This window comes from Convolutriloba macropyga, chromosome 13 (genome assembly GCF_964194025.1).
Source record: "Convolutriloba macropyga chromosome 13, txConMacr16.3, whole genome shotgun sequence".
NCBI classification, from domain to species: Eukaryota; Metazoa; Xenacoelomorpha; order Acoela; family Convolutidae; genus Convolutriloba; species Convolutriloba macropyga.
In genome coordinates, this window is record NC_134480.1 from 16,416,856 (window position 1) to 16,439,522 (window position 22,667).

General features: G+C 38.8%; 2 protein-coding genes across 4 annotated transcripts in view; both read left to right on the plus strand.

The window, feature by feature from the left end:
* Positions 1 to 22,667, plus strand: part of LOC142351537 (sialin-like) — a 438,741-nt gene that overhangs the window by 13,513 nt on the left and 402,561 nt on the right. The gene's annotated exons all lie outside the window — the stretch shown is intronic.
* On the plus strand, positions 515 to 20,890 carry LOC142352207 (sterol 26-hydroxylase, mitochondrial-like). Its single transcript, XM_075404642.1, has 3 exons — positions 515 to 545; positions 2,095 to 2,372; positions 19,503 to 20,890. The coding sequence occupies exons 2-3, from the start codon at positions 2,119 to 2,121 to the stop codon at positions 20,773 to 20,775; spliced, it is 1,527 nt and encodes a 508-aa protein (XP_075260757.1). The 5' UTR covers positions 515 to 545; positions 2,095 to 2,118; the 3' UTR covers positions 20,776 to 20,890.

Below are 22,667 nucleotides of genomic sequence, written 5' to 3' on the forward strand. Positions count from 1 at the left end.
CCTCCTGGCAGAGCCAACATCTCTCATTAAAAAAACAAAAAAAAATGGAAAAAAAATGCGCTCGAAATGGTCCCTGATCAGACCCAATTGCGTTTAAAAGCATTTCTGATCAGACCCAAGTGCGCTCGATGAGGTTATGATCAGACCCAATTGCGCTCGAAGTCGCCTCTGATCAGACAAAAGTGCGCTCGAAGAGGTTATGATCTTTTTCAATTGCGCTCGAAGTCGCCTCTGATCAGACCCAAGTTTGCTCGAATCTGCCTATGATCAGACTTTTCAGACCAAAATGACCTCTGATCAGACCATCTCCAGACCATGGTCCAGACCGTAGTGCGCTCGAACTTCCGAAAAGACCCTGTATTTTCGATCTGGGAACACACGGGTGTGCGCTCGACTGGGTCTGATCATAACTCAATTTGGGTCTGGACCTCAACCTGAGTCGTTTAACAAACTCAAACTTAGTTGCAGAATTCTGTCTCTGTTCGTTTTACTTGTGCACTGGCCATAATTGGATCTATTCTCTTCTGTGCATCACTGCTTAGAGAGTTGAGAGTAAAGTGTTGAAAATTTGGATTACTTTGAGAACTAAATAAGACAGGTAAAATTCCACATCTCTTTGCTGTGTGGAATGAATTGATTTTTACTTGAAACTATCATGTTATTTGTTTATAAGGCCAGTAGTGCATGTCGTATATAATTTTCAGTACATCTCCTCCTATATAAATTCAACACTTACAAAAATTTTCCCAAAAACATTTCAGCACAGTTCTTACAAAAAAGGCGCATGTATTGCAACATATTACATATATAATTTCAGCACTTCAAAATTTCAGCACAATTACTACATAATTTCAGCATACTTCAGCAAAAGAGTGAATTTCAGCGCTTTCACAACGTTCTTTTCATAAAACTTCTACTCGCAATTTCATTGCTGAACATTGCCTATAACATAGGTAACTTGTATTTCTTTAATCTTTTCTAATTCTGATTTAATAGTTCTCATTCATATATCTGGAAAAGAGAACAATTGAAAAGCCTCAAAGTTTCGTCACGGCTGAAGTATAAAGAAAATTACACTCATGTTACCTGTTTTCATTCAATCGAGTATTGTGGCAGGATAGACCAGCTGGCATATCGGCTTTATCTTAACAGTTGACAGCATTTTTAAGTTTTTTGGCACTTTTGACTGGTTTTTAAGTTGAATTGCTCTGATGCACTGCTGTTTAGTCCTGCTCTGCTGCTTCTTCTGTATGTACGGAAACAAAAAGATTTTTTTAAAAGTTCTTGCAAAGCTCCGGCCGTTAGCTTACAAGATCGATGGCAATCTCGCAAGATTTTGCATGGTGGTATGTAATCTTGCAAGACTCTTGCAAGATTCTTCCAAGATCATTCAATAGAATAGTTTAAGGATTCTAACGAGTTCATAATATGCCAACAGCTCTCATAAAGGGCACAGGGGGGGGCAATAGAACCCACTAATCTTATTTTTAAGAAAAAAAATGCAGTTTTTCAGCTACTGTTTTGTATTCAGTCGGTCTGCTATCAAACCATCTTCAGCTCAACCTACCCGCGTGAACAGTGAGTTTCTGTAAAACATTCGTTCAGATATATAGACTTTATAGCTTTTATTGAATGCAGATTCTATTTGATTTTATTGTGTTCTATTCGATTTCAGAATGTGCAATTTTGGTTCAAAACACAGTTTTGAAACAAAAAACCCTCTAAAAAATTTTTTTACTTTCCAGACTAAAAATTGATTGTTTTCATACAGTTAATCAAGGAATTATTTTGAAAGAGATCTAAAAAGATTTTGAAGAGACGACGGAGGACATATTCAAGAGTTGCTGGAGGTCCAATTGGTACACAGACTAACGTACATAGAGAATTAATAGTGAATTGAACGATATATTTGCTTTCATAGTCAAACAGCGACAAAACCATTCATAAGCTAAGTCTTCGCGTTTGCTTGAGACCAAAATTTTCATTCTTTCTGGTATAATAGACTCACCGTGTACAACACACAAACATTCTACCAAGTTACAACAAGTTATAAATTTAATTCACTTTAACTCAACTCTCTTACAAATATTAAAGTTTGTAGCATTTTATATTATCATAATGAAGTCTGTGAAGAATTTACCTGGTCCAAAAGGGTGGCCAGTAATTGGAGTGTTTCTTCAGTACTGCAAGCACAGGTCAGCTTTGCACCTGCTGGAGAAGAAATATTCGGACAATTTTGGACCCATACACAAAGAAAGACTGATGTTTCGCAACTTTGTGGTTCTCTCTTCGCCTGAGTTGGTGGAACAGTGGACTAGAAGTGAGTCAGCTTATCCACAAAGAGCAACCTTGGCAACTTGGGAAACCCACAGGTGAACCTCTTTCTCAACCTTCAATTCTTTTTGATTATCCGTTTTTATCAATGAAGAAACTTGGACAATTTTTGGGCCCTTCCTATTATAGCCCTCCCCCCCCCCACCCTACATGAAAATACAGACTTTTCGTTGTGGTATATTTACGGTAAGGGAGTATGTGCTTCATGCCTTGATCGTTGAAGATGTGAAAATCTATTCCAAAAATAATGCTGTAAAATCTTAAACGATTAGAATTCTTTTTACAATGAGTCGCAGAACGTACTTTTCAACTTTTCACTAGAATACTTATACTCGATCCGATCATATCAGTGTTCTTCACGCATAATTTCTATCTACATAAAAATTCTTGGTAACACAAATTGTAGATTTTAAGAAGCATTTATCAAGAAGCTTTCTCGGGAGAAATTTTAGCTTCTAAAATTAATCTCAAGTAATTATACAGAAATTTGGGACGCTAGTTGTGACCCAAGATGAGGTCCACGACCAAAAACAAGTATTGGCCAGACCATCTTGGATAGCGGACAGTGTGGTCGGTTGCCACTGAACTCAATGGCCAGGAAAAAATTTTGGTTTCACCATTTTCTCGCCAATAACCAATTTTTGATCTGCTAGGTCTGGCAGATACCAATATTTGGGTCCGCTTTGGTCTGGCGAAACCAATTTTTTGGTCTTTTTTATCATTGGGCATTATCCAATTTCCGGTTGGGACAGCACCTACATTTGGGTGTGTTTGATCTGTGCAAAACCCAAATTCAAAATCAAGAAGTCCAGCCAAAAGAAAAACCGGTCCACTGCGAATTGTATAAATGTGTGGTGCATTGACTGTGTTTCAATGCAACAGCTGATTAATTTTGAAAATTTGCAATGGTCTTTGACTAAACGGTTTTCACTAAACATGTGCTATAAAAGCTTTGAAAATTACCTCTCTTCTTTAAAAGATGCTTCGGCATTTTTAGTAAACCTGACCAATGGTCTGGCCTGTGAGAATTCTCAGTCTGGCGAATGATTGCAGCACAATTCTGTCTTAATTATGTTCAGTCAGCCCAGTGGTCTGGAGAATAGTCTGTTCAATTTAACCAAGAGTGACTCAAGTCTGTTTGGTCTGGACAAAATTGGCCAAAGTCAGGCTGGTCAGGTTAATACTAAATTTTTGGTCTGGCCTGTCTAAACCCCCTCTCTCCGACCGAAAACCCTCCCATCATTACCTGTTTTCAGCCCTGAACCGCATTGTGGAAAGCAAATTGATTTGCGGTCATTGCTGTCCACAAAATCTAGATCCTCCAGCAAAAGTACGTTTTGCGTCAAAATTTGCTTTTTGGGCAAATTATTATAAGATGAAAACTAATAATTCTGTCTTGCAATATATCTGTTGCATATCTCAAGCTCTGGATGAAGTTTTGAAGTATGAAGAAAGGTATTCGAAATCTATTGTGTATCAAAAAACAGACCAATTTATGGTTCGTAACGTTTTGCTGTCGTTCGTAATGGTTGCAGAGGTCGAATTATTATTGGACGAAAATGGTCTGGGATCACCAAGAGTTGACAAAGTTGTTTGGGTTAACACTGCATTGGCCCAGAAGATAAACAAAATGCATCGTTTGTTTGTTTAAAGAGGAATGTGAAAAAACTAAAACAGCTACAAGATATTTTAAAAAAGACTGCGGTCGAGAATAATGCGTTGTGGAGAAACTTGGGGAGGACCTCTGGGTAGACTGTAGATTTGATTGCATTTTTGAAGCTGCAAAACTTTGCTGTTTAAAAGCGAGCAGGGTCTTCACACTCTTATGATCATAGGTTGTGACTTATCTACCGCAACAAATGATTTTAAAATATCAAAGAGAACATTAATAAAAACCTGACCACCAATATTGGAGGTGATTGACCCGAATTTGCGTAGGTTTGAGGTTCATCATTGTTACGCAGTAAATGAAAGAATATTAACCAATCAGAATTGAGTATTTAGGTCTGAATTTAAATGCGTGTAAAACGTTCTAATATACATAAAAAGTTCCGAAAAAGTTCATTTAACCTAATTTTAAGTAAATATAACCACTATACGTATCGATTAAGCTGGTTTTCGGCTTAATATTTTTAGGTTTTCTAGATAATTGCCGATTGAATACGAACTGATTTTGACGTCAATGACATCAGACAAAAAACCTGTTAAATGAACAACAAAAAATCTTGCCGTCTAAGTTCCACTTGTTGCCTTGATCGTTGCTGACACATGCTATCTTTTGATAATGTTTATACGTTGCTTTGTACGATTATGCTTACACGTTTGATTCTATGTATGACAATACGAATTCAAAATAGCTTTCCGAACTACAGTTCCTTACTGACTTTTACATGATGCCGCAACCCTCTAGTTCCAGCGAATGAGGGAGGCAGAGTGATCCACACGAGGGCAAGAGAAAAGTGGAAGCAATCTGGTCCATTTTCAGAATACACCGTCAGAGATCAAGATACATATTCGACTTTTACTACAGAAGAAATGCCATTAGTCGGGAGTTGTACGAGTAATGTCTGGCGGAGTCTATTGCTGATAAAAACTTAATTGCCAAGTGAAAAAAGCAGGGATACGAGAACCTCTGCTAAATTGTGGATAGTGCGCACTGTGGTTGAAGAGGATGCAAAACATGATTGAAAAAATTTGCCCATCATCTATGAGGAAATCGAAGACTGTAAGACAGAACCAAACTTTTACACGATTTTTGCGGTAAATTTATTTTCAATTTAGACGGCAAGAAACCCAACCCCTGATTTATTATGGCATGGGGTAGTCAAATCAAAATTTTAGGATATCTGGTCACCAATAACCCCTACAGTTGAATTTTTAAGAGCGATAAAACATCGATTTTGAAAATTTTTGGTAGATTTACCAAAAATTCGAAAAATTGATATAGTCGGTTTGTATATCAAAAAATAACCTCTGACATAGAGAAATTTGAGAGAAAATTATGATAAATTGTTCAATTTTGGAAATTTTTGGTCAATTTTGAGGTAATTTAAAAAAATTTAGAAAACTATTACTGAAAATTGATAAACCGTATTTCCGAGCATAAAGTTGACCTGTTTATTGAATTACCGTTCCGTATTCAAGAAATTGCCAAAAAATTGACCAAAAATAGAGAAATTGAACAAAAGCATAAAAATTTGACAAAAAAAATCAATTTTCCAGCAAGAAGGTTTGTAAATTGAGTGAAACTCAATTAACAAGAAAAAGTGGTGAAAATTTTCACAACTTCCGGCCTACAAAAAAAAATTATCGAATTCCCATAATTTTTCTCGTCGATCGTTTATGAACCGTTTTGCCCGTGTCCTTTTCGTCCTTTAACTCTTCAGTTTTCCGTGTTACATTTTTTTTCAATAACGTCGCTCTCCCAAAGCTTCGCCTTTCGTTTTTTCCGCTACTTTTCCGATTTTCGATGTAGTATGTCATATGTGATGAAGTATGTTGTTGTTTTGCTGTAGTATGTTGAGTATGCTAGTATGCTGGTTTGTTGTTTAGGTCTTATAACTTTCTAGGGTGTGACTTAAGTTTATTCTCGAGTTACGGCTGGATTTTCCGTTGACTTTTCAACTTTACTAATTTACTAGCCCTTCTGTTGTATTATATTGATTTTGCTGCTGTATGTTTGTGTGTACCTGTACGATTGCTAGTTGGTTTGGTCCTGTTGCCTTCTAGGGTGTGACTTAAGTTTATTCCCGAGTTACGGCTGGATTGTTTCTCGACTTTTCCAACTATCTTAGTCTACAAACACACTATTGTAGTTTATTCAATTTTGCTGTAGTTTGTTTAATAACGTTAGTATGCTGATTGTTTGTTACGGTTTGGGTTTTGCTAGGATGTGACTTAAGTTTATTCTGGAGTTACGGCTAGTAATTTTCTCGACCTTTTCGTCCTTTTAGTGTACTACTTAATTGTCGTAAATTAGTTTGCCATTAAATTTGTCGTTATAGCCCCATAATGATATATATTAGATTGTCTTGCAGTAGCTTCTCTCCTTCTTCCTAGGGTGTGACTTAAGTTTGTTCTGGAGTTACGGCTAGGTTGGTCGGTTGAGTTTTTGCTGTGGTATGCTAACATAGTTCTTTCCAACCTCATTTCTCTTCCGCTCTTTCCCACCGTCCCGTTTCGTTGCGTTGCGCGTTTTTCACCCGCTTTCCCGCACGTCCCGTTTCCGTTCCGTCGCGCACTGCTCGCTCGACTTCTCGTCTGTTCCGTTCCCGTTGCGTCGCGCGTTGCTCGTCCGACTTCCCGTCCGTCACGTTTCCGTTTCGTCGCACGTTCCTCGCTCGACTTCCCGTGTCCTTTGTCTCCCTCTGCGTTGAGCGCATAGCGTTCAGCGCTCCACTTCTGTTTTTGTCGGGCACTGTGTGCTCGACGACATTTTCTGCTCTTTGGGTGGTTTGTTTTACAGACTGTCTACAGTTTGCTGTGTTTGGTGTTTTTTGCGTTGGGTTTAATTTGTGTGGGTTTTATTTGTTTGGAGTCTGCTTATAATAGATAACCGTGTGCAGTGGTAGTTTTTGCTGGTATTTGCAAATAATAACATCGTGATGTCTAATAGTTTTGATCAAAAAGTCAAAAAGTTGTACGCTGCCAGGTCAAAGCGTGAAGCTGAATTGCATGCCATACATGAAGATATCCTTCATTGTATAAATAGTCAAAGTAGGCGAGTGAAAGTTGAACGCCTAGTAACAAAGTGCAACGAAGCATTTATGACTGTTGTAGACAAAAATGAGGACCTGATTGCATTTGCTGGAAAAACGGAAGATCCAAGTGCACTTGTTCCTTCATTAGAGTCTTACTTGGAGGCAGTGACAACTAAGAACGACAAGATACTCGCTTCAGCACGAAACTACATCAATTCTGCTGATGATAAAGTGAGTGAGTTCCAGAAACCAAGGGCTTCCATTCGTTCTAGACTTCCCTCACTGATGACCTCGTCAAAAACATCTAGTCAGCGTAAACATGATTACGTAATTGCTAAAATGAAGCTCGAAGAAATTGAAAAACAGAATGAGGCAGCCATTTGCCTTGCTAAACAGAAAAAGCAAATGTAATTAGATGAACTGGAGGAAAACAACAGGAAACGTTTGGCAGAGTCAACTCTGCATGAATTTGAATTGCTGGACGCCGTTTCTAAAGGTAGCCAATCTGAAACAACTGCAAGTGCTGGGAGCTCAATGAGAAGTGAAAAGGCTGTCCAAGACTGGATCAACACCTCACTTGCTTTAAGTTTTCACAATGAGGAGAAAAATAGTGAACCACAGGTTATGATTAACCCTCCAGAATGTCATAGCCACAACAACGGCAAAACAGTGGAAGATCAGAACACTGAAATTTCAAGGCATTCTATTCCAAAAAATTGTCGAGGCAATTACATTTTAAGCAATGAGACCTTGCAGCAACTCGACCCCTATTATACTCCACCTGAAAATTTTTTGGCTGCTGCTAAAACACAGGCGTTGTACCAGGCGCACCTAAGAGCGCAAATGGATCAAACAGGCCAGCAAGGCATGGCGCTTCCAAGCATAACTAATCAAGGAACCGCGGATAGTCAGCCGCCTTCTGTACACGCCCCAGGGGCTTCTTCACCACCCATTCAACAGCCCATTACACCACAGCCGTTCGCACCGCAAGAAAATCAGAATAATGCAACAGAGTTATTTCCAAACGCACAACTTCAAATTTCACAATCCAGGGGACCTGAAACATCAAGAATGATTCGGCCCAGCAAATATGCTCCCGACAACAAATTAATTTTGTCCCCCGAGCACCAAACGCCACTCTTCCTCCTTTTCCGACAACAAATCATCCAGCCCCCGCAATAAACGTTCCCCTACACCCAAGCGCCCCACCAAGTCCAAACATTCAACAGCATAACTCCGAACCCGCTCATCCTATCGTCCTTCCCATTCCGAACCCAGTCTTCGCACCTAACCTCACTGCTCCCATCCCACACGCTCCTTTGATTAATTCTCCTCTCGTCAATAACACTTTTCAGAATAATAATAACCGAGTACACAAAGTTGTACGTTCCGTTGCTCCTCCTATCCCAAATATGCCGAATATCCCTCTTGGCCAAAACTTCGTGCCAAATATGAGTCATTGGCGGTTTCCACAGCACAGACCGTCAATAGTCAACCAAGATACAACCATCGTGAATAGTCTGCCTCCAAATGTACACACCCATATCGCACCCTCAAGCACTAATATTCCACAACGAATATATTCGGATTCACCCCTTTTGATTGATATGCAATCACCATCAGGTGCACAGCAGGAAAACCTGATCGCGACTACTAGTAATGTTGTACCTGGTCTAGCCACTCCGGTTTTTCAGCCAACATATCCCTATGTTGGGCTCACTCCGTTGAGTTGGAGCGGTCCGCAGGTATCTGCACCTGCCCCTCCGATATCGGACAATGCGTCATTGATTAGGGAATTAGCTGATGCAATAACAAGCAAGAGAAACGACCCTTTGCCCGAGTGGAAACTTGCAGAGTTTAATGGCGACCCATTAAAGTGGCATGAGTGGTATGGTCAATTCAAAAGCGCGATTGACTCGCAGTCGCTTACTGATGACTTTAAATTGACATACCTTAAAACACTCGTCACCGGTAAAGCAAAGATTGCAATCGCCGAGTTTGCTTACTGTGGTTTAATGTACAAGGATGCACTAAGGACTTTGGAACGTAAATTTGGCCAACCGCAGGCAGTCGTAAGTGCACACTTGGATAAACTAAGCAACTTTCCGCCTCTTAAAATGCACAATAGTGATAACACCATAAACTGTTCTGCAGCAATATCCAGCCTCGTTGGGGTTTGCAAGTCACTATCATATGATGCTGACTTGAAGAGCGCTTCCCTACTTAACCAAGCAGTAGAAAAGTTACCACCAAACATGAAAGAGTCATGGTCGCTCTTTACGGTTAAGAAGCACTGGGTTAAGCCTACCCTCCTTGACTTTAACGACTGGCTTAAAGAAAAGGCTGAGGCCCACGATCTTATGAAACAAAGCGCAATCAAGGCAAGGCCTGAAGATAACAGCACTTCAGTAACCAAGAACAAAACAGCTTCAAAAGTGTTTGCATCAAATTCGCAACAAAGGGAAACAAAGAAGCAAATGCCATCTGCTTCCACAAACACTTTCTTTCGATGCATTGTATGCAAAGGTAACCACCGGCTATGGGAGTGTCGAGTTTTCAAGGAAAAGACTCCAACCCAGAGAGCTAAGTTAGTGGCGGATAACAAACTTTGCTTTTCGTGCTTACGGGACAAGCACACATTCCGCCAGTGCCCTCAGCCAAGAAAGTGCCGAGCAGAGGGGTGTAATAGTTCGCATAACTCACTATTGCATGGAGCAGATAGGGTTTTCCCAACAAAACAGTCAACATATCCCAATACTATCCAGTTCTCTGGCAACACAGGTCAAAGTAAAGCAACTACTAGTCAACAGCCGTCTAATAAGACCACAACAATGTCATCTGTTACTGATGTTAAGGGGCTCCTTCAGGTAACGGAATTGCAGTTGGTCAATTAGTCCGGTTTAGATACCAAGGCTTTAGTTTTGTGTGATACCACCTGCAGTAACTCTTGGGTGGCCGGTAGTCTCGCAGATAGACTCGGTTTGCACGCTAAAGCACCAAAGCTAACTGTCAAGGGTATTAATACCGAAGAAGTAGTTGACACTAGGATTGTTGAAGTTACTGTGAAACCAAGAGAACATCAAGATTTCGAACAATTTACCATCAACCCTTTCTTTAAGGAGAGTCTGAACGTCGGCTCAGATATAATTAATGTACAGGCCCTGCAAGAGACTTACCCACATTTAGCAGTCCTTGATCCCGTGACATATTCCTATAAAGACATTGAGATGATACTCGGACAAGATGTCTATCATGCCATCCGCCCGTTAGAATACTTCTCTGCCGATGAGAAGCGTTCAACCGTTGCCGTACGCTTACCCATAGGTTGGGTCTTAAGCGGTCCGTTACCATCAAGTTCTTGTTTAACCTCAACGTGCTTTAAAGTGAATATCGAACATGACATTGAGTTAGCAAGTCAAGTAAAGTCATGGTACGACATTGAATCATTCGGGGGCAAACAAGCAGGTCGACTCCAGATCTGCAGCAGACGCAAGGGCTCACGAGATCCTTGAGAGTACCACCAAACACAATGGCCTGAGATACGATGTTGGAATGCTGTGGGCAGCAGACAACATTCAGCTCCCAAATAATTACTTCTCCTCCCTTGTGCAACTAAAATCGCTCGAAAAACGTTTGGCCAAGGATGAAGACCTCAGAGAGAAGTATACTAGTACCATCAAGGAAGACCTAAATAAGGGGTATGTAATTGAGGTTCCGGATGCTCACAAGGTTGAGAGCCGGTCTGATAAAGAGTGGTACCTACCCCACCATCCGGTTTTAAACCCGAACAAACCAGATAAGGTGCGTAGGGTGCTCAATGGAGCAGCAAAATTTCATGGCGCCTCACTGAATAAATCTTTGCTCACTGGCCCTGATCTGCTCCAAAATCTTATTTACGTACTTCTTCGCTTCCGACAACATCCATATGCCGTCTCTGCCGACATCGAGGGAATGTTTCTACAGGTTGGTGTATTACCATCAGATCAACCATCACTTCGCTTTCTGTGGCGGGAGGACCCCACAACTAACGTTGTAGTGTATCAATATACGCGCCATATATTCGGGGCTAAAGACTTGCACACATGCGCCAACTATGCATTACAACGCACTGCGAGAGACAATGCCAAGTTTTACCCCGAAGCTGCAAAAGCCGTCCTTGAAAACTTCTACATGGACGATTACCTTGACTCAGTGGAGTCGAGAAAGCCATCAATAGATCGAAGGAATTGGTACATCTTCTCCATCTCGGTGGGTTCAAGCTTACAAAGTTCGTAAGCAATGTACCAAATCTGGCTGACCCAATTGATGGTTCCCCTCAATCTACTGAGCCCAAGGTTATTGTTTCATGTCAGGTGGATTCATCGCATGTGCTAGGGTTAAAGTGGGACCACACTAATGACACTTTAGTTGTGAGTCGGGGTACAAGCTGCGCTATCACCAAGTCCCTCACGCAACGCTTGGTCCTAAGTCTTGTTTCGAAAGTCTTTGACCCCATTGGTCTTGTCGCACCGTTTACCGTCGGTGCGCGACTGCTCTTAAAAGACCTCTGGCGTGTCACAGGACAAGAATGGGATGACGAACTCCCACAGGACATGTTTCAATGATTTTTGGTTTGGAGTGCGGACTTACCAAAGCTTGAAAACATCAAAATTCCCCGATGTTACTTTAGTGGACCCTTTGATAATATAGAGTTGCATATGTTCGGTGACAGTTCGCAGGATATTTTCAGTGCGGTCGCATTCTTGGGAGCCCGTGTAAAAACACCTACGAGCGGAGAAAAAGCAGAGCTTGCGTTTGTTTTAGGGAAAGCGCGCGTGGCGCCAATGAAAGTAATGACTGTCCCAAAACTGGAGCTGCAAGCAGCTCTACTTGCCCCTCGATTGAAAAGGGAGATTATGCAAGCACTTATTGTATCTGTTAACCAAGTATTCATGTGGACAGACAGCACGACCGTTCTCCAATGGATTAACTCAAATGAAAAGCAACCAATCTTTGTTGCAAACCGTGTTTGCAAAATTTTGGAGTATACCAGCGTTGACCAATGGAACCACGTCGCAACTAATGATAATCCAGCTGACGCTGGCACGCGTGGAATGTCCGCTGAGGTTTTGCAACTAAGCAGTTGGGTCAATGGTCCACATTTCTTAACTAACTCAAGTTTCCCTTTCGTACCGAACAAAGACGTCATTAATAACATCAAACTTGGCGTCAACCAAGCAGTCATCATAGAAGACACTGTTTCTCTCGCTACCTCTGTTAAAAAACAGACAACTCCCGTTCCGTCGTTATTCCCATTTGATAAGTTTAGTTCTTATCAAAAGTACTTGAGCCTTGCCGCATACGTTCTCCGGCTTTTGCCGAAACATGCCGGCTACCGTAACCCCGATGGTAGCATTACAGACCCTACTGAGCTTGACGAAGCCGAGCGTCATCTACAGTACTTGGTGCAAGGAGAGTCTTTTGAAGCCGAAAGAAAAGATCTTCTTGACAATAAATTCGTTAAACGGAGTAGCCGAATTGCTCCACATTCACCGTTTATTAGTCCAAATGGGCTAATCCGTTCCTCGGGCCGCATCAAGCGGTTAATTGAAGTTAGGTTCAACGTAAAGCACCCAATCATTTTAGACGCACGTCATCCGTTTGTAAAACTGTTTCTTGAACACACGCACGTAAAGCATTATCATCAAGGCGTTGAATACCTAAGATCAATTGTGCAGGAACACTATACAGTACTGAAACTAAGATCATCCTTGCGTTCCATCAAAGCACACTGCCTGAGATGCCGAGAACTCCAAGCTGTAACTATGCAACCAATCATGTCTGACTTACCTAAGGAGAGACTTGCTTACCAGTTTCCTCCCTTCACGAACACTGGCGTTGACTACTTTGGGCCATTCTATGTTACTGTCCGCCGTACTACTGAGAAAAGGTGGGGCTTCCTCTTCACCTGTCTCACTACTCGCGCTGTCCATGTCGAGATAGTTACATCCATGGACACCAGTTCTTGTGTTATGGGAGTTGAGCGGTTTGTGTCACGTAGGGGTAAACCTGCCATGATTTGGTCAGACAATGGCACAAACTTTATTGGAGCGGAGAAAGAACTCCGAGAAAGTATTGAAAAGTGGAACGTTGTCAACATTGCAGCTGAGCTCGCTCACAAAGGTATAAAAAGGAGGTTCAATCCACCCAGCGCACCACATCAAGGGGGTATTCTGGAGAGGTTGGTACGCAGCTTCAAACGCGTGTTGTATACTATTCTTGGCACGCGTGGGCTCACGGATGAGGTGCTGCATACTACTTTTTGTCTCCTGGAGAATGCTCTCAATTCGCGTCCTTTAACACCCATAAGCGCCGATCCGTGCGATTTGAACGCTTTAACGCCCAACCACTTTCTTTTAGGAGAATACTCTACCGGTATTCGGTCTGTTGTCGGCAATAATGAGCTTGACCATCGTAAACGCTACGCCCGTGCGCAGTCGTACGCTAATGCGATCTGGTCCCGTTGGATCAGAGAGTACGTACCGACGCTGAACCGACCCTCTAAGTGGCAGACGCCTGCCGAGCAGCACCTTAAGACCGGTGACGTGGTTTGGATAGTTGAGGAAACCATCCCTAGGGGTTACTACCCAACCGCTCGGTTTGTGGAACTCCGTTACGGCTCCGATAGCGTCGCGCGCTCCGCCGTTTTACGTACGTCGACCGGTTCACTCGTCCGTCCGCTTGTAAAACTTGTACCAGTTTTCCCAACATCATCTTCCGGGCCGGAGGATGTTACGCAGTAAATGAAAGAATATTAACCAATCAGAATTGAGTATTTAGATTTGAATTTAAATGCGTGTAAAACGTTCTAATATACATAGAAAGTTCCGAAAAAGTTCATTTAACCTAATTTTAAGTAAATATAACCACTATACGTATCGATTAAGCTGGTTTTCGGCTTAATATTTTTAGGTTTTCTAGATAATTGCCGATTGAATACGAACTGATTTTGACGTCAATGACATCAGAAAAAAAAACCTGTTAAATGAACAACAAAAAATCTTGCCGTCTAAGTTCCACTTGTTGCCTTGATCGTTGCTGACACATGCTATCTTTTGATAATGTTTATACGTTGCTTTGTACGATTATGCTTACACCTTTGATTCTATGTATGACAATACGAATTCAAAATAGCTTTCCGAACTACAGTTCTTTACTGAGTTTTACAATCATGTGTTTTGTGAAGCTGCTGGGCAATGTTCTGATCCTTCCGCCTGCTGGACCCAATTTTGTAAAGAAAAAAACCGGACTTAGGAAGTTCAACGAGTTAGCGCGGTCCTCATTCTCGTAACGCTTTGGTGTCATTTTGAATCGTACTTTTTTTTGCTCCGCAGTTTTTACTAAACAAACTTAGACCCAGTCTAGCTTAAGATTTACCAAGGGAGGATCAAATGGAGCAAATATTGAAAATAGTATCGTCCGTACTACAGTCCGCCAAATTTGTGGTCATAACCTATAGCCCCCAATTACAGCAAAAGACTAAAGTAAAGGCGATATTTTTTCTTGAGGGGGGATTTAAATCTTGCAAGGTTCTTGCAAGAACATTGTAAGAAAATAATCTTGCCTAAAAGGTTCACATCAGGCCCAAGCCCGGAGCTCGAAACTCCAAACGTCAATTGATAACATGGATTGAGTCAATTTTCCGGTAACAATTTCATGTTAACATTAAAATTTTTAGCTTGTCTGCCATCTTCATCTAGCCAGATAAAAAAGAATAAAAAGTCTTGCACGATTTTTGCAAGAATCTTGCACGATAAATTGAAGAACTATGTATTATTTTGCAAGATTATTGCAAGATTTCAAATTCTTTGATCACTCATTGAAAAGAATGCTCTAAAAACTCTTATGCGTTTAAAGCAGCGAAAGCCTTTCAAGAACATCTCTTAAAACATTGTTTCTTTCTGAAATCTTTATTGATATCATATCTAAATGTTTTTCTCTAGACTATTCATTACTTCTTTTTCCTCTTTCTTTATCGTCTTATCACCATGGAGAGCAGCGAAAAACCATCAGTAGCAGTGACATCTGAGGTCGTGAGTAACAATTACGCACAACAAAAAATTGAATCACTTTGTAAGGAGGTTAAAGATCTTAAACAAAAAAATATTGAGCAAGATCAGGAACTAAAAATTCTTCGGGCAAATCAAAAAAACATCAATGAACGATTGCGGGCCCAGGAGAGGTATTCTCGAAAATATAGTGTACTCATTGTGAATCCTCCTTTTAACGCGCGCACTAGTAAAAATGTGACATACGACACATTGAAATTTTTTGACGATTTTCTCGGAGTGAAATTAACGGTTGATAGCATTAAAGCGTGTCATATAATACCCAACACTGAGACAGAATACCAAATGTCAACGGTGATATGCAAGTTTATTTACTTCAATGATAAGTTGGAAGTTTTCAAGAAGAAAAGAGCGTTGAGGAAAGCCAAAAATCATATTAACAATAAGAACATATACATGAACGAGCCACTACCCGAAATCGAGGCACAGATAAAAGCTGAAGCAGTAAAAACAAATATGATTGTCAGTACACATAACTGCACTGTCTCTGTTTTGGTTGATCGAGGAAGCCAAAAACCAACATACAAAAAAAATCAATGATGTTGAAGACCTGGATAATGTTTTGGCTGTGAAGAAAAATACGTACAACGCGAGGTCAAACAACAATGACCATGATGATCATTATTCGCCGGCTCACAACAGGCAGAACACTAGACAATACTGACGACAAAAACTTCATAATATCAGAAGTCTTGGTGAAACTCAATAATTTTTGTTAATATTTTGCAATAACTGAACTGTTACTAACACAGAACTTAACGTGTGGTTAATTTTATTAACCAGCGCAAGAGATCAATTAGGATACGCTAGGGTTAGATTAGTGTGTTTTCTCTTCTGTAAGAGTGACTGTCTTGCTTGTGATTTCCGCAAGTTGTCATTAGCAAACTGTGATGTACGCAGTTTTGCTGATGGCGAGAGATGGTTACACTATACTAAACAAACTCTGTGATTTCCGCAGAGGAAGCAAAAAGAAGCAAAAAAAAGAAAAGAAAGAAAAGAAAAGAAAAAAACAAGAAACTTTTTATTGTTACTTTTTTTTCTCTTTTCTTAAACTGCTTGTATGTAAAATAATTTATTTCTTTAAAAAATTTTGAAGAACTGAAATTAAACAATGAAGAAGGGGATGGTTTTGATTGGCTTAAATTTGCTGCCAAAACGCACTGCTCTTTTATTTCTTAAAATGACATCTCAAATCTCCGCTAAAAACAATGAAAAAACTCAATACTTCTGCAAAATATAAGATCAATGTCGAAAAATTTTGACGAATTTAAAATATTTCAAGAAAGTGAGAAACAGGCAATTGCGATTTGCTTAACTGAAACGTGGCTAAAGCCAACAGATAACAAACAAATTTTTAATCTAGCAAATTACAGTAGCTTATTTAGTTCGGAAAGAAAAAAGAGGGTTGGTGGCGTTGGAATTTTTGTAAATTGCGCGGCTAATGCTAAATTGCTTGCAAAACTGGAAAAAGTCTCAATTCAGGCTATATCAGTTCTGATAAATTATAGAGGAACTGAAATAGTTATAACCTGTGTTTATATACCGCCAAAATGCACCAATGAAGCTACGTTTTCAACTTTAGGAAGTTATTTAGATGAAATAGTTCTCAAACCAAATACCAAACATATCCTTTGTGGGGACCTGAATATTAATTTTTTTCACAAAGGAAAAAAATATGACCAGCTAATATCAACACTTAACGCTATTGGGCTCTCTTTTGTGTCATCACAAGATGCAACAAGAGAAACCAATTACTCGAAAACGTTACTTGATGTGTTTTTTTACAAATTTCAAATCCTCTCAAAAGGTACTGAAAACAGCTGTAAGCGATCACTATACCATTAAATTACAATTTTCTGAAAATACCAAATTTTCCGACAAAAAATGTAATAAAATACGAGTATGGTCAAAATTACAGAACACAGATAATCTGAATCAAATAAGAGCAAAAATTGTGTCCTACGGCGATTTTCTGCTCAAGAAAAAATTAAATTCCATCAATTGCAATAAATCATTGATTAAGTTCCAAGATTTTTTAAACAAAGAACTGAACAAAATAATTCCGGAAAAAAACCCATCTGTTAGAAACAAGAGAAATTGGATCGACAACGAAGTAAAAAATGCTGCTACAAAAAAACATCACTTAAGGCAATTGTATTTAAAAGAAAGATCTTCATCAGCCAAAGCAAAATATGAAAATCAATCCAAATTAGTTAAGAAACTTGTCAGAAAAAAGATGAGACAATACTATCAAACAAAAATAAATAAAAAAGCTGGTCAAAACACTCGAAATTTTTTTGATGCTGTAAAAGAAATAATGGGTGAATCCAAAAACCTAGAGATCAAGGAAGTAGAGTCAAAACTGAAATCGTTTAATAATTTCTTTGCAGAGGGAAAAAACTTACAGAAAATTTTGGTGCTAAACGCAATGAGTCCTACACAAAGAAAATTGTCAACAGTTTATTTCTCCAAAAAACTACAATAAGGGAGATAAACAAAATTTTGAGTGATATGAAAAACAAATGCAGTGTGGATACTTTCAATTTGAATAACTATTGCTTACGGTTGCTTGCGCCATCAATTTCACCTTTTCTCTGCGAAGTCTTCAACTCCTGTCTAAATTTTGGTTTGTTTCCTGATTGTCTCAAAATTGCAAAAGTAATCCCAATATTCAAGGAAGGGGACGAAAGTGATCCATCAAATTATCGTCCGATATCACTGCTACCGGTGGTAGGTAAAATTTTTGAAAAAATTATCTTCAACAGAATTATTGTTTTCCTTAATAAAGAAAATGTTTTAAATGAAAATCAATTTGGTTTTAGACAAAACCGCAGCACAATTGATGCACTGGTGGAACTCAGCGAAAATGTTAGATTAAATTGGCTAAATAGTAAACAAAACACGATCAGTACTTTCTTGGATCTCAAAAAAGCCTTTGACACCGTGGACCACCAAATCTTACTAGCAAAGTGCTCCAGTTATGGTCTAAGAGGACATGTTTTGAAAGTTTTGAAGTCTTATTTGAGCAGAAGATTTCAATACACCGAAATAGGCACGAAGAAGTCAACTATGAGGAGCTTAAAAATTGGTGTCCCACAAGGCTCAATAATGGGTCCTTTGCTTTTTATTATATACATAAATGATCTGACCCTCGAAACATCTGAGATAAGAACCATTTTCTATGCAGATGACACTGTAGTTTTTACAAAAAGTGAACCCAAAACAGATGAAACTAAAATCAATGTAATTCTTCAGAAAACAGCTTCCTGGTTGAAAAGAAATCGACTGACTTTAAACGTTGAGAAGACAAAATGCGTCGATTTTTCGAAAAGAGTGCAAAAAAATTCTGAAAGGGTGTGTATTAACAGTAAAACAATCCAAAATGTTGAAACTTTTAAATACCTAGGGATTCATGTAGACCATAAATTAAGTTTTCAAGAACATGCTAAAAACTTAACGAAAAGAATGTTAGGTTTCTGCTCACTTCTCTACCGAATAAGGAAGGTCCTAACAACAAATCAGTTAGTTCAAGTCTATCGAACATATGTGCAACCAGTAATTCAATACGGAGTCTTAATTTACGCTAACACAAGCAATCAAGTACTCAAACCCCTGAATCAAATGGTGAAAAGAATAGCCAGAATCATAACATTCAAAAAAAAGTTTGATTCCATAACAAGTAAGCGAAAAGAACTGCTACTTTATAATGTATCAGAGCTCCACCTGTATGAAATACTCAAAATGGCAATAAAAATAATACGAAAAGAATGTGAAATCCCAGTTTTAAAAAACTGCATCTCAAGGGAAGAGCTTCTCAAAATAGCAAATGCGCGAAACAGTTCTCGCAAATTGTGTTTATTTAGGAACAAGTTTGAAAATTTCTCACTGCAACCAAAAATTCGTAAAATGGTTAATTGCTTGCTAAACTTTTTTCCCAATTTTGTCAATTTTATTTTTGATCTCTCAAAGCGACAAGTAAAGGACTTTTGTCACAAGTTTTTGGACTTATATATTATTGACAATGATGAGTTGCTATCTTGGTTTAAAATGTGAAAACAAACCGAGTTCTAGACTCCAAGCTTCGAACAATTTTTTAATGTAGCTAGTAAAATTTTCTGATAATCTTTACATATAATCTTTGATGTTTACGATCTCTTTCGCTAGAGACACTTGAAAACAGGCCAACCTTGGCCTAAAAGTGTTCTCCTGGAGTATTAAATGCATAAATGAATTTTGGTATCAACTTCTAAATGTAAAAGAGCAAGTTTCTTTTTTTTTCTAATTAATACTCTGGAAACAATTTATTATAATTGAATTTCAGTTGACAATTACTGACTGACACTTTGCTTTGTTTTTCCAGAGATATACGAGAGATTCCCAGGGGTCTGGTTTCCAGTCAAGGCGATGAATGGAAAAGATGCAGGAACACATTCAGCAAGCCCTTATTGAAACCAGCAGAGGTCAAACAGTATCGCACAGTAATCAAGTTCTCACTCGAGCAACTTGGCAGCTTTCTTGATCAACGAAATGACAAATTGACGGCACTAAAAACTGAAAACCTCCAAACATACAAATCGAAATTGAATTTGAAAAACACAATAAATTATTTACGAAGTTTGGTCAACCCGGGTCAAACTAGCAAACAGCTGGATTTGCTCACCCTTTTCAAATTGTGGTCACTCGAAGTTATTTGTTCCATTACTTTTGGGAAAAACCAACAACTTATCACGTATCCAATCAAAAAAGAGCCTTTGGATTTTATTCACGCGGTTGATCGCATTTTTCATCTTGGTGTTTTGGTTTTTCTGATGGATCCAAAATTAGTTAGAACTTACCTTACTTTCAACAAAGGAAACAGAATTTTTAAGTATTGGGACTTAATTTTCAATTTCTGCAAACCATCAATTCAAACTAAACTTAGAGAAGTTCAAAATAATGCCACGAAAACAGAATCTGGATCGTCGACGGACGACGGATTCCTAGAAATTCTTCTTTCGGGGAATCCAAAAATTTCCAACGCCGAAATTACGTCATGCGTAACCGAATTAATTTTGGGTGCTATTGACCAGACTTCGGTAACCTTAACCGCAATTTTAGCAGAGATATCGATAAATAAAAATTTACAAACCGAGCTCAGATCCGAAATCTTAGCTATGAAAAATGACGACGTTTCGAACGTCTTCGTAAAAGCAGTTATAAAGGAAGCTTTTCGGATGTACCCATCAGTCACACGGAATATCCGGGAAAGCCAGGAAGATATGGAAATTGGCGGGTTTAAAATTCCTTCAAAGTCGACTATCATGTACGGAACCTATGCCATATCTCGGAGTTCAAAGTACTTTGAAAACCCCGATGAGTTTAAACCCGAAAGATGGCTTAACGCGTCCAAAACTGAAATGTTGAGAGAGGTATCGCCGTTTACGATTGGGAATTTTGGGTTCGGGGCTCGGTCGTGTATAGGCAGACGATTGGCCGAAATGCAGATGTACGAAGCAATTCGATTTGTTCTTACGAATTATGAATTAAGTTGGAACAGTGACAAGGACTTGGAGGTTTACACGACACCGATGTTATCACCTGTTGATTTGACGCCTCTTGTGTTTACTAAGTTAGATACAATAAACAAGTTATAAAAGTCTCCAAAAGTCTCTGTTTTTCCATCTCACTAGAAATTTTTCAGTCCTCAGGTTGGGTAGGTCTCAATTTTCCTTAAGAAGTTTCACAACCTCCCTCGAGACATACGTGAAATAATTTTGTTTTAAGGGCTGAATTCGAAGTCGTTTGTTTCATTAATTTTGGCAGAAACCGACTGTTTATTATAGATTTTATTCAGAAAGAGTTTTCTATATTTCATTTCATTCACGCCGTTACGTATTGATATGATGAAAGGAATTTGATGAAAGGATAATACTTTTCGATTTTGTTCTGATAGACATTTTAATTATATGCAAAATAGTGTACAAAATTCTTGTAATTAAAATACCTGTAAAATAAAGGATTAGATCTACACAAATCTACAGTCGAATGACATGAAAATAAATTTGCTGACAAAAATTTTTGTTTAGTTGTAAGGATTTACAAATTGAAAGAGAAACTTTAAAAAGGTTTAAAAAAATTTGTTGATTCCAAACTAGACCTAGTTTAAATGTTTTGACCACCATTTGTCCAAAAATCTTCCAGAGTGATGACATTAAAGATGTCTTAAAGACATTAAAAATGACAGTACCCTGACAATGACAGACTGGGAAGTTTTTGGTCAAAAAAAAATCCAGCGAGCTCCCAGGTTGCCCGAACTTGGAAAACTTGGTAAGGCCGTAGTACGGCACCGTATAAGTCTTTGATCGAAACCGTACTAAGATCTTGTTAACTTTTCTACGGGCCGTAGTAAGGCCGTACTAAGATTTCTAAGGTACCGTACTAAGGCCGTACCAAGATTAATAAGGTGCCGTACTACGGCCGTACCAAGATTAATAAGGTTTTTAAGGTCAGATAATAGCTGGTAAATTGTCGGAAAAGGCTCCAGTCAAGTTGAAAAACCGACTTTTTGAGACTTTTCCAGTATGTTCTGGGTGTGTTTCCCTCCTCCTTTCTCATCCGGGCTGGGGACCGGCTACGGCGGAGTTACAAACAAACAACTATAGGAGACTTTGAGAAGAGCACTAGGTAAAATACCAGGCTTGAACTCTATCTCCAAACAAAACAAAGCATAATAAATCGTTATTTTCAAAAAAAAATATAAAATTCGCTAATCGCGAAATTCGCAAATTTCAGTATGAAAAACAAACTTTTTTCCTAGACAAGCTATACTAAAAAGTCTTTTTGTTTTACACTCTAATTACACTTGTGATGAGCTTGTGCTTTAAAAATTCCGCCTCTCTAGATTATATCAAAAATTTATGAATACCATTCTCATTTATCAGACCCACGGAATGCATTTTTGAGTAGTTTTTCTGAGCAAATCTAACTGAAAAAGCGACTAAAGTAAACTAACTTACAAGAATTAATTACAGCCATTAATTATTGAAATTTTTTCTACAAATTTTGTTTTTTTTTTGCATACAAAAACTATACATTATTACCTACTTTGAAATTCATCGAAAACTAGTCAACTAGTTTTATAGAATCAAAGTCAAAGCCTGTTCGTCAAAGCAAATCAAAGAAATTATTCAGTATAAATTGTTACGAAAATATATTGTGATTGTGGTAGTTCAGTAATTTTTTGGATACTAGTGAGAACGAGTGATCCCAACAAATTACAATTGTTTTCTATACAAATATTTGCTCAGACAAATTCCCCAATTTCATTTAACGGAACACAATTGTTTGTCAGTTAAAAATGTTTGTAAATTTCCGAAGGTACTGCAATTTGAAACATCGTTTTACTAATGGTTTTAAGGCATCCACATGATTTCTTCAACGATGCTTCACAGTTTTTGAAAAGAAAACTAGTCACTGCCAAATGATGTTCCAAAAACCTATTAGAATCTAAGTGTTCATGGGCAGTTGAGGCGGAACCCTCGGGCAA